At 45.5% G+C, this 13,324-nt stretch overlaps 1 protein-coding gene and 1 non-coding gene across 2 annotated transcripts; one reads left to right on the top strand and one right to left on the bottom strand.

Moving 5' to 3' along the window:
- The first annotated feature begins 237 nt into the window (after positions 1-237).
- Positions 238-1,476, top strand: LOC141040802 (uncharacterized). Its single transcript, XM_073506922.1, has one exon. The coding sequence runs from the start codon at positions 238-240 to the stop codon at positions 1,474-1,476; it is 1,239 nt and encodes a 412-aa protein (XP_073363023.1).
- Positions 1,477-12,656: 11,180 nt separating this feature from the next.
- Positions 12,657-12,795, bottom strand: LOC120975128 (small nucleolar RNA Z247). Its single transcript, XR_005770964.1, has one exon. It is a non-coding gene; the product is annotated as a small nucleolar RNA Z247 (small nucleolar RNA).
- Positions 12,796-13,324: the final 529 nt, after the last annotated feature.

Here is a 13,324-nt window from a genome sequence, read left to right as displayed (position 1 = left end):
AGCTGGCCTTAAGCCAGCACGACTAAGGGTTCATGTTAGTATCTGTCGGCCCTTCCGGCAGACTGTTAGTGCTAGGGATTAGTGGATCGGCTTGCACCGGAGAATTATGGGGCCTACTGGTGGTCTCCGGTGCCCCCTTGTATTGCGGCAAGTGTAATCAGTTGCTTCCTTCAATAGAATTATGTTTGCTGGCGGAGAATTTTTCTGTGTTCCATGAATAACAACAATTGCACCATCATGAGCTGGAGTGTTAGAGGCCTAAACGCCCCAGCTAAAAGATCTGCAGTAAGAGAAGTGGCAGAGGCACATCGAGCAACAATCCTCTGCCTCCAGGAGACGAAGCTGGAAACATGGACACAAGCGTATGTATGCGACATTGGCGGCTTGGCCCTTGAGGGCTGCGCGGTGCTGCCTGCCATAGGGACAAGGGGAGGAGCAGTGATCCTTTGGAACAAGAATGTAGTGTGTGTGGACACTCACGCGATCGGCTGCTATTCGATCACGGCAAAGGTTTCGAAAACACAGGGCGACGACAGCTTCTGGCTAACCACAGTGTATGGGCCAACTGATGATACAAGAAAGGAAGATTTCCTGGCCGAGATGGTGCGAGCAGCACCTCCGATGGGAGAGCCATGGATGATCAACGGTGACTTCAATGTCATCTACGAGGCCAGGGACAAGAACAATCTGAACCTGAACCGAAGACTTATGGGAAGATTTAGAGCGGCACTAGACAGAGCGCATCTCAGAGAAATCAAGTGCAAGAATAGGAGGTTTACTTGGACTAGCGAGTGCCAAGATCCAACCATGGTCAGCATTGACAAGGTTTTCTGCAACACCGAGCGGGAGGCTCTGTTCCCAGCACACATGCTCCTCGCTGCATCCACAGCCTACTCCGACCACTGCCCCCCTGTCCTTGCCAACTCAGCTGCCCCGCGCAAAAGGCCAATCTTCAAGTTTGAATCTTTCTGGCCCCGTTTCCCGCACTTTCAGGAGGCCGTGCAGCGAGCATGGCAGCGGCCAGTAAACCACGAATACCCGATCACACGGCTCAAGGTCAAGATGAGAAGAACTGCTGCTGACCTGAAGATTTGGGCTCGCACTCTCTTCAGTGATGCAAAAGCTCAGTTCCACCTGGCGTGCGAGGTAATGCTGCGGCTTGACGTGGCGCAAGAGCGAAGAAGCTTAACTCCAACAGAATTTCAGCTACGCCGACAACTGAAGCAAAGGCTGCTCGGGCTGGCAGCAATTGAGCGTGCCAGGAAGCGAAAGGCGTCCAGAATCTCATGGCTGCGAGCGGGAGACGCAAAAACAGCATTTTTCAGGCTAAGATCAACTCCAAGAGGCGTAAAAACTACATTCACTCTCTGTAGGCCGATACAATCACTGATGTCTCTCATGAAGACAAGGCAGCGGCTGCACACCAGCACTTCAGCAACCTGCTTGGCACCAGGATCAGCAGAGCTAGCACTATAAACTAGGAAGGGCTGCACCTCCCCTTTGTCAGCAACGAGGGATTTGACAACCCATTCTCTGAGGCTGAGGTCTGGGCAGTGATCGTAGCATCTCCGGCAGAGAAAGCACCGGGACCTGACGGTTTTTCGGGGACATTCTTCAGATCCTGCTGGAGTGTGATCAAGAATGATATAATGGCCATCTTCCATCACTTCTATCGAATTGCGGACGGCAGTTTTGCAGACCTCAACACAGTCATGATCGCCCTCATCCGAAAGAAAGACGGTGCTGCATCCATGGGAGATTTCCGGCCTATAAGCCTGGTGCACTCCATCGGGAAGCTGATCTCCAAAGTACAGTCTATGCGCCTGGCTGCTGTAATCAGCAAGATCATCTCGCCGGTGCAGACGGCATTCCAGAAGAAAAAGTGCATCCATGACAGCTACCTCTATGTCCAAAACACCATCAGATCACTGCACCACGCCAAAACCCTGACACTGCTACTGAAACTTGACATCGCAAGAGCTTTTGACATCGTTTCCTAGGAATACATCATCGAGCTCATGTGCCAGTTGGGCTTCCCCGCGCGCTGGCGTGACTGGATCACCCTGCTGCTCTCGTCCTCGTCCTCGTCGTGCCTGATCAACGGTATCCCTGGCAACCGCATCGATCATCTGAGGGGGCTCCGGCAGGGGGACCCACTATCCTTGCTGCTCTTCATCCTCTGCATCGACCCGCTGCACCGGCTTCTGGAGGCGGCCACGCGCTCGGCGCTCTCTCGCCAATCCCTGGTTCGGCAGCAAGGATGAGAACAAGTCTCTACGCCGACGATGCCGTGATCTTCGTCAACCCCGTCCGGCGGGAGGTAGATAGACTGCTGCAAATTCTAGCTAGTTTTGGCGATGCCACCGGCCTGCGCGTCAACCTCGCCAAATCCTCTGCGGTGCCCATTAGTTGCTCCGATATCGACCTGAATCATGTTCTGCAGGGTTTTGGAGGTGCAACAGCTTCTCTTCCAATCAAGTACCTGGGGCTCCCCCTAACGACCGGTAGAACTAGGCTAGTCCACCTGCAGTTCATCCTCGACAGGATCAGGGCCAGGCTTGCGGGATGGAAGGGCCGTCTTCTTCCGCTGGCGGGGCGCGGAGTCCTCGTGAGATGCGTTCTCTCAGCCATGCCAACATTTGCCCTATCAGTGCTGCGTGCTCCAAAGAAGTTCTTCAAGGAGATCGACAAAGTCAGGCGACGCTTCTTGTGGGCGCATGACAAGGAGATCAGCGGCGGCAAGTGCAAGGTTGCATGGAGGATGGTGACCACGCCGGAGGCCAGGGGAGGACTATGCATCCATGATCTCTCAGCCTTCGCCCGAGCACTGCGCCTCCGTTGGTTTTGGCTCAGCTGGGCCGACCCATCCAGGCCCTAGGTTGGTACCGGCACCCCATGCGATGCTGCGGACCATGCCCTCTTTGCAGCGTCCACGGTGGTGACCATCGGTGATGGCCAGACAGCCTCCTTTTGGTCCTGCCCGTGGCTCGATGGCCGGCCGCTCCGGCAGGCCTACCCCACGGTCTTTGCATGCTCGAGACGCAAGAACAGATCGGTTAGCGAAGCACTGCATGAAGACAGATGGCTCCTTGACCTCAGGCATGGTAGCTTCGACGACATTTTGCCACAGATTGTGCAGCTGGCTCGAGCCATAAGGCAGGCTCGGATCACCATCCAGGAAGGCACCGTGGATAGCATCAGATGGACGCTGGGCAGCTCAGGGCAGTACACCGCAAGGACGGCCTACAATGCCCAGTTCGAGAGCGCAAGGCCAAGCGAGTTCCGAGCGATGATCTGGAAGATCTGGGCACCGGGCAAGATCAAAATGTTCCTCTGGCTACTGCATTTGGACCGCCTATGGTGCAACGACGGACTGTCAAGGAGGGGGGGGGGTCGGAAAACAGCTACTTCAGCCAACTCTGTAGGCGAAACCTAGAAACGTCGGTGCATCTGTTCTGGGAGTGCCTGATCTCGCTCCAGGTTTGGAGCAGCACAGCCAGATGGGGAGGGTGTGACGCTCTAAACCACGCCTCGTGGCCGCCAGCTGACTCCACCATGACGAGAATCCAGAAGATCATCAGCTCCTCCACCCCCACAAGCAGAAAAGGCATCAAGTCGATGGTGGCTCTTATCACCTGGCATATCTGGATGGAGCAAAATGACTGCGTTTTCAGAGGAAAGCAAGCCTGCGCAAGAAACATCATAGACGCATGCAGAAGGGACCTCGAGCAATGGAGGCTTGCAGGAGCAAAATGCGTTGAGAGCCCCTTCGGGGACGGAACATGAGATATCAAACTTAGTGTCGGGTAGGGCAGCCAAGCATCTAGCTTGGATGCATGTATCTCTGAGACTTTGATCACTTGATCACCCTTTGTAACTTCTCCCTCTGCTAAATCAATGAAAACCAGCAAGAGCTGGTTTCAGAAAAAAAAACTTCTGCACTAGCCACGACGACTTCTTGATCAGTATGAGTGACGAGATCTGATCCACTCTTTAATTATGGCTGCTACGTGCGTGATGTTGTTGTCCATGCCGTTTAATTCATCTAGCATGATGGAGATTTATGTGCTAATAGTTGCTTTATTTATGTTTTTTATGGAATTAATCATGAAATTGTTTAATTTTTCAAAAAATGTTACACACTAGATGATGAGCTAACACACGCAAGCAAGCTACAAATAGTAAAACTAGCAACAAAGTAATAGCACATAGTAAAGCTTGGGAGACGAAATAAGTGTCGGAGATAAATTTGTAGTCCGAAGTTCACTCTTATTGGCGCGGGGAGGGTGGGGTTGCTAATCTCTATCGGAGAGAAGGAGACGAACGAACACCTTCATGAAAACGAATGTCTCTCTCAGATCTCCGAGAGCCCCGGACAACAAATGTTCGATCTCTCTTCACTAGCAGTAGTTCTTCGTCCGAACTTGAAACCCTCACACACTTTTCTACAACACAAGTCCACAACTCGGAATCTCAGGGCGACCCTCAATTATCTAGGGTTCTCCATAAAATCCAAGAGTAATAAGATGCTCAAGGGATCGAAAGGGGAATCAATTTTCATACCTTTTGATTTAGTGAAGGTATAGACCAGGATCTCTTCTAGCTAGCTCTCCTCACACGAACATATGTATGTACAAAAAAGCTTAGATATTCATCAAAGTATGCATTACCATAGGAGTGATATCATCCATGTAACATCCCAATACTGACACATACAAAGGCAGGGTAAAGTCGGTTGTTAGGCATACGCCCCATTGTTTGTGGTGTTCTATAATCTACTGGATAATGCCCAGAGGTGAGGGATGAACAAAAGGAGGTACTTATGTGTGCCATTTTAATTATTTTTTTGCTCTTGTTTATTACTTATTTCTCGACCACCACCAGGTAACAGCCACTTTTCTTTACTTTTCTGGACCTATTACCAGTATCAATACTCAATCATAACCACTACTAACAAATTATATCAAATAAATTTTCGTTATAGGTGTGTTTCACATTCATGCCTCAACTAATAAAATCGTATCAAGTTTTTCTCTCTCCCGTCGTGTAAAATACATATCAGGGTAAAATATTTTTGATGAAGATTGCCTCCACCCCCTGCACTTGTGGGTATCAGAGTGATAACCTATGATTTTGTAGGACCGACTGTTATGGACAAGAGGTGAAGAGATGAATAGTCATATAAAAAAATTATATCCTCAATTTTTAGTTGGCAAGTAATAAGCTTTTGTACTTGGTTTCTTAGGTGAACCTACTCAAACATGTCTACAACAAAGTATGAATTTGGAAGGTAAACTTGCAAGAAATGTAGGACTAAGGGAAAAGAGATAGAAAATACAGTTGACATGATGATGTTTCCAAGATTCCTATCCTACTCCTCATTGGTGGATGTTCGGACACAAAGTCTTAAGACCACAAAGGTCTTGATAGTGTCTCCAACTAAAATCCCACAAGGAGCATGATACCACTAAGGTCAAAGTCTCACTCAGAGTTAATATTGCATGAAGAAGGTGCCCATCGAGCCTTGTACAAACTCTTGATTTCATCACAACCTTGAATGCTCTCAACTGACTCCTAATCGTCTAGGGGGTGCACATCCTCAAAAACTAAAAGGAAAAGCAAAGTCAATTGCATGAGGTCCTGAGAAGATCTTCAATCAACTCTCTCAAGAACCCATATGATCTCTCCCCCTCTCTCTCACACACACACACAAACATATTCTTGAAGCAAAAAGAGGTGGAGTACAAAGGATGGGTTCAAGAAAGGGAGGAGCTTGGCCATCAAATTCTCAATTTTCCGCCATGAAAACATTCTCAAATTGGGCCACCCACTCAAGAGTTGTGGCATTCTATTTCTACATAAAGTGGAAAACTTACTGTTACACTTGAAAAAAATTAACTAGCTGAGTGTTCATGGTACGTACTAGTAGACATGTTCAAAGTTTGAGTGGTTAGGTGGGAAACAAAATGTTCATGGAAGTGTGCGGTACTTGGAGGTACCTGGTTGTCTAGTAAGACTCTCAAAGAAACAAATACCCAGAGGTATCGGAAGATAGAAAGCTCAGAAGTATCAAACCTATACTGAGTTGATGGGCTGAAGCAAAATGAGGGGTTCACAGAAGTGTAGGAAATAGTTAGACTTGGAGGTGCTAGAGCGAATAGAGATGGTATCAAAAGAACACAACTCCATGGTACTGCAGAAAAATCTCCACGGTGCACGAGAAAAATCTTGGCATCCAAAGAAAACTTAGTGAACTTCGTTCGCTCAGCAGAAACACTCGTTCCTCACAAAGCCGGTAGGGTTAGGAAATACTCTGAACTGCCAACGAAGCTGAAAACTTGAGAAATTGAGTGGAAGGAGTGAAAAGCTTGGGGATTTGGTTTATGATCTTCAGATAGAGATCAATAGTAGTTAATTTTTACGTGTTCCTATTGATAGTGCGGTTGCCCTTAAACTCAACATGAATCTTTGATCCACTAAAACCCTATAAATTACATACTCTGAGCTCAAATGGCCAACCATTTGTTAGCACAAAAACTAACACTCACCAATGATGTTCCACTCACCAATATGGACCAAGTTCCTGAAAGACTTGATAAAACATTTGTCCTCTTAATTTTTTTCATAATCACCAAAACCTAATGGGGATTAAGATGCACTTTTATATGTTATCTTAGACTGAGTGTGAACGATTGGCCTCCTTTACCTCATGTCATGGAAATTGAGTCTGGCCCTTATTTTCTACTTAATCCCCTGGTTACTTGGTTCAGTCCCTTAAAAAGAATGTATGTTTAAGGCTTTCTATTTCCCCCCTTATGCACTTGATGATTGTGGAGTTGTGGACAACATTCAGCTTTGTCGGTGCACCCAGTTGTGCGATATGGATAAAGTGATTGCTCAAGCGACTGACCTTACTATGAAAAGGTATATGTAAGGTAACCCATTTTCAACTTCTACCCCTAACTCTTTTGTTGTGTGTCTGGTAAGGAACTTATGCTTAGAGCCTCTTTGATGGTTATTAATACTATCTTTGATGATTTTCCTCTGTGTGAGAGAAAAGGTGTGAAGCGTTTGATGATCGCATCAGGGACGCGTTCGTGTTAATATATATGACAAGGTACATGCGGTGATAGGCATGTTGTTGAAGTATTTACCCCTAGTCCAAGCTATACAAGATAAGGATAGGCTTGCTAACAACCTTGCCTGATACACCTCATGCATACACATATTCTGTACATACAAGTCCACTACTAAACCTATCGTTTAACATCCTCCTTCAATCTTAACATTTCAAGGTTCAGATTGTTCTTAAACACTTGAAGCTGTCGAACTTGTAATAGTTTAGTAAATCCATCTACAACTTGGTTGGAATAAACTTTATCTCCAAGAGTTTTTGTGCAACTCTTTCACGAACAAAATGAAAATCAATTTCTATGTGCTTTGTCCTTGCATGAAGTAGAGGATTTGCAGATAGATATGTTGCTCCAACACACCATAAATATGACACGCGTGGTCTTTCAACACCCAACTCATCAAGAAGTGTTTCTACCCACATTACCTCAGTAGTTGCATTCACCAAAGACTTGTATTCTGTTTCAGTGCTAGAGCGTGAGACTGTTACTTGTTTCTTTACATTCCATGATATAAGATTCGAACCAAAGAACACAGCAAAACATCTAGTAGATTTCCTGTCATCGGGACATCCTACATCAGAAAAGGCACTTAATGTTGTCAAAGGAGACTTACATATAGTCAGACCAGTTCCAGCACTTCCTTGGATATACCCAAGTATCCATTTTACAGCAGTCCAATGAACAGAAGTAGGAGCATGCAAAAACTGACAAATCTTATTAAGAGAGAGTGATATATCTGGTCTTGTCAATGTTAAATACTGAAGTGCACCAACTGTGCTACTATATTTTGTTCCTTCTTATGGACTTAGTAATTCCCCTTCATGGAATGATAGTTTTTCAGTGGTTGACATAGGTGTACTGGAAGGTTTAAATTTTTTCATTCCTACACGCCTCGGTATATCTTTGGCATACTTCTCTTGAGTTAACAAAATACCATCATGCAATCCTTTAACCTCAAAAGTAATGCAACTCTCCTAAGTCTTTGATTGCAAATTCATTTTCAGATTCTTTAACAATGTTGAGGTGCCTTCTAGTGAAGAACTAGCAATTATATCATCAACATAAATTAACATAAATATGATCACCTTCCCTTTCTTGAAGAAGAACATATAGGTGTCTCCCCATGAGGGTCGAAAACTGATTTATTGTAATTTTGAACTCACCCTTGAGTACCAAGCCATGGGTGCCTGTTTTAGGCCTGAAACGTCTCCAATGTATCTATAATTTTTGGATGTTCCATGCTGTTGTATTATCATTCTTGGATATTTTACAATCATTTTATAGCAACTTTATATCATTTTTTGGGACTAACCTATTGACATAGTGCCCAGTTCCAGTTGCTGTTTTTTTGCTTGTTTTTTACTTTGTAGAATATCAGCACCAAACGGAGTCCAAACGCCGCGAAACTTTTTGAAGATTTTTTCAAAACCAGAAGACGCAACATGGGCCAAAGAAGTACCAGAGGGAAGCCCCGAGGTGGGCACAACCCACCAGGGCGTGCCCAGGGGGGTTGTGCCCCCCTCGGTGACCTCCCACACCGCCTCTTCGCCCTATAAATACCCAAATATTCCAGAAACCCTAGGGGACTCAACGAAACACAATTCCAGCCGCCACAAGTTTCAGAACCATGAGATCCAATCTAGACACCATCTCGGAGGGGTTCATCATCCTCATTGGTGCCTCTCTGATGATGCGTGAGTAGTTCATCAAAGACCTACGGGTCCGTAGGCAGTAGCTAGATGGCTTCCTCTCTCTCTCTATTTTGATTCTCAATACAATGGTCTTCTGGAGATCTATTTGATGTAACTCTTTTTTGCGGTGTGTTCATTGGGATCCGATGAACTTTAACTTTATGATCAGATCTATATCCATAAAAGTTATTTGAGTTTTCTTTGATCTCTTATATGCATGATTACTTATAGCCTCGTATTTGTTCTTCGAATCTTTGGTTTAGTTAGGCCAACTAGATCGATTTTTCTTGCCATGGGAAGATGTGCTTTGTGATGGGTTCGATCATGTGGTGTTCTTTCCCAGTGACAGAAGGGCAGCAAGACACACATGTATCGTTGCTATTAAGGATAACAAGATGGGGGCTATTCCTACATGAATAGATCTATCCTACATCATGTCATCATTCTTATTGCATTACTCCGTTTCTCCATGAACTTAATACACTAGATGCATGCTGGATAGCAGTCGATGTGTGGAGTAATAGTAGTAGATGCAGGCAGGAGTCAGTCTACTAATCTTGGACGTGATGCCTATATAATGATCATTGCCTGGATATCATCATAATTATTCGATCTTCTATCAATTGCCCAACAATAATTTGTTTACCCACCGTATGCTATTTTCTCGAGAGAAGCCACTAGTGAAATCTACGACCCTCGGGTCTATTCTTTATCATATTTGCTCTGAGATCTATTTTTATTTGCTTTTGTGTTCAGATCTATTATTCCAAAAACCCCAAAATACCTTGCTGCACTTTTTATTATTTATTTTATTTCGCGTTTTGTCGAGAGCTTATTATCCAATCTACCACAAATCTATCTATCTTTTTACCGTGGAGGCATTGACAACCCCTCTTACGCGTCGGGTTGCAAGTATTTGTTCTTTGTGTGCAGGTACCGTTTACATAGTGTTTCTTGGTTCTCCTACTGGATTGATACCTTGGTTTCATAACTAAGGGAAATACCTAGCGTTGTTGTGCTGCATCATCCCTTCCTCTTTGGGGAAATACCGACATAGTTCAAGCTACATCAAGGCCATACTAGGATTTGTCCAACCTGCACACATGATGTGGTTTAGAGCCATCCTCAAATCATGGTGGTTGTTTCATATAGACCTCTTCCTCAAGAACGCCATGTAAGAACGCATTCTATACATCCAGCTGGCGAAGATTCCATCCCCTGGAGACAACAACAAACAAAACAATTCTAATAGTAGCAGCTTTCATTACTAGACTGAAAGTGTCCTCATAATCAATGTCATGTCATTGTTTGAGTCCTTTAGCTACTAATCTAGCCTTGTATCTATCTATTGTGCCATCAGCTTTCTTTTTAATTTTATATACCCACTTACAATCTATGATGTTCCTCCCTTGCTTAGGTGACCCTAGATGCCATGTTTGGTTTCTCATTAGAGCATCATACTCAATATTCATGGCATTCTTCCAATTTCTATCATTTAAGGCTTCTGCCAAATTTTGTGGCTCACAAGTGGCAGCGAAATTTGCGAATTTAAATTTTTTCTTATACCTAACTATCCCATCTTTGGGAACTACTGGTTTGAAGATACCTTGTTGTGAAGGAATCACTTGTGTAGAAATAACATCGCCTGAAGAATCACCCACAGAAGATCCGCCTCCTATGACCACAACAGATCTAGCAGGAGCCACAGAGGATCCGCATCCTCGTACCGACACGTCAGGCGAATCTCCCTTGGTGCCAGCGCAGTCGATCCGCCTTGGATCAGATGCCCGGAGTCAGGTGAGGGCGGCCCATGATGAGACGGGCTGCCGGCCTCATGATGGCACCGCACATGAGATGTCCCGCACCCAGCCGACTCGGGCCGGCTGTCGCCGTGTGAAGACAAGGGTGAGCCGGGCCCACCCGGCCGTGTGCCTGTTTCTGGCCGCGTGTTGTGCGCGGAAGGGCTACCTGCAGCGCCCGTGCCAGGAGAATCCTCCTAGGGATACCCACTACAGTTGACGCGTCTGCGCCAAATCGCTTGGGATCGGCTCCTGCCACCGCCTTGTGTCATGTGTCTGTAGAACCAAGCAACGTATGTTGTTTCTGCATAAAATCATGACCGGAAACAACAATTTTCCCCATTTTTATCAGAATCAGTGCTATGACTATTAGCCAATTGATCAACACATGCATTGCCCCTGTGATCTATTGGATTCAACAGCTCTGGAGATAAAATTAGAATTTCAGCCTGTAGGGGAGCACCGACATTTGGGTGTAATTCAGAGATGTAAACACACCCGGTAGAAAGGCACTTGAAGCCTTTATGTAAGTTACTGTAACCAAGGAATGCACATCGCTTAGAACGAAATTGAAGTTTGTGTGCATTGTATGGGCTCAAGTTGGGCCAGCAAGCACACCCAAAAATTCAAAGAGATGAATAATTGGGTTTTTCATGACATGATTTTTCAAGAGGAGTATCAAATTTGATAACTTTTCTAGGCAATCTATTAATAAGATAGGTTGTTGAATAAAAGCCTCATCCAAAATTTGAGAGGCATGCAAGCTTGAGCAAGAAGGGAAAGCCCAACTTCAACTATATGACGTGCTTGTGTTCGGCTGACCCATTCTGTTGATGTGCATGGGAGCACGAAACTTGATGGGATATTCCTATTTTAGTGAAAAGGGAATTTAACTTCTCATATTCTCGTCCCCAATCTATTTGGAGAACAAGAATTTTTCGACTAAATTGTCGTTCAACAAGATTTTGAAAGTCATGAATTTGTGAAAAACTTCTGAGTTATGTTTGATTAGGTAGATCCATGTAAAACTTACTGAAATCATCTATGAAGTTTAAATAGTATTTCTTTCTACCTACTGATTCAACAGTTGGTCCCCACATATCAGAGAAGATAAGTTCCAAAGGAAACTTGGATTCACTTATAGATTTTGGATAAGGTAACTGGTGGCTCTTGCCCTTTTGACAAGTGCCCCAAGCAAGTTTATTATTGGACAAACTAACACATGGAAGCTTATTCTGGCTAATTATTTTTCTAACAATAATAGATGAAGGATGCCCTAGACACCGGTGCCATCTATCCGAGGATGGAGTAACGACAGTGAGCACATACTTCTTTGCGTCTTATTCCAGGCGTTTCACAGGGTGTAGGCCTCGCCTACCCTTGCCGCGAAGAAGGATTCTCTTCGTTGCCCGATTCTTAACCAAGAATAGGGATGAATTTCGCGAAAGAGTTATTGTCAACAGAAAAATGACTGACATAGATTATACTTTTATCAGATTCGAGAACATGAAGGATGATTTTAAGGACAAGATCACGTTCGGGGGTATGTATATGAGATTGACCAATGTGAGCAATTGTCATACCTGGTCCACTAGATGTGTGGGTTTGCTCATTTTCAGTGTAGCGGTCTCGAACTGTCAGCTTCTCTGTATCTCCTATAATGTGACATGTCGCGCCGCTACCAAGATACCAGTTGGTATCGACTCCATACTGGGGGCCACCATGTTCGCCGAGCGCTGTTCTTCCCCTCCCTGATAGGAGGAGTCATATCTCTTCCAGCACTACCATGCTGGATGTCCAAGCTTGCCACAGATCTGACATGGTGGCTTAGCAGAGGGATTGTTTGTTGTAGTTCCCGGCGTTGCCGCTATTTGGCTGCTTGGAGAAGTTGTGGTTGTGATCACCGCCGCCCTGTTTGTTGGGGAAGTTGCAGCTGCGATCACTGCCGCCGCCGCCGTTCAGCTTGTTGAAGCGCTCACGTGCCACCACGTTCGCAGACGACTAAGAGGACTCTCCATGAAGATTCATACGAGTCTCAAAGCTCAGGAGCTGCGAGTACAACTCCGGGACCCCAATGGGCACGACCAGGGAGCACAAGGCAGACAACACAGGATCGAACTCCTCATCGAGTCCAGCGAGGATGTGAGAGACAATATCTTCCTCATCCACCTTTTTTTCCTAAAGCAACTAGTTCATCACAAACTGTTCTGACCTTACCAACGTATTCAGCGACCGTGGAGTTGCCCTTCTGGAGTTTCGCAACTTCAATCCTGATGTAGACAGTCTGCGGGCGGGTATGCGAAGCAAGCATCCTTGCATGGTGTTCCACGGCTCAGTTGCGGTGTGGCAGGTTGCCACTTGGATGGCCATCTCGCGTGGCAGCGTGGTCAGCAGGTAAGAGAAAACCTGCCGATCTACATATGCTAGGCTCGTCAAGTTTAACCCGAGTATTCTGCACGTGCAAAACTGGCTTGCACCCGTTGTATGTGAACGTAGAGCTTATCACACCCGATCATCATGTGGTGTCTCGGCACGACGAACTGTAGCAACAGTGCATACTCAGGGAGAACACTTATACCTTGAAATTTAGTGAGGGATCATCTTATAATGCTACCGCCGTACTTAAGCAAAATAAGATGCATAAAAGATAAACATCACATGCAATCAAAATATGTGACATGATATGGCCATCATCATCTTG

This window comes from Aegilops tauschii, chromosome 2 (assembly GCF_002575655.3).
Source record: "Aegilops tauschii subsp. strangulata cultivar AL8/78 chromosome 2, Aet v6.0, whole genome shotgun sequence".
Classification (NCBI taxonomy): Eukaryota; Viridiplantae; Streptophyta; class Magnoliopsida; order Poales; family Poaceae; genus Aegilops; species Aegilops tauschii.
This window is presented reverse-complemented; position numbering and strand designations above follow the sequence as displayed.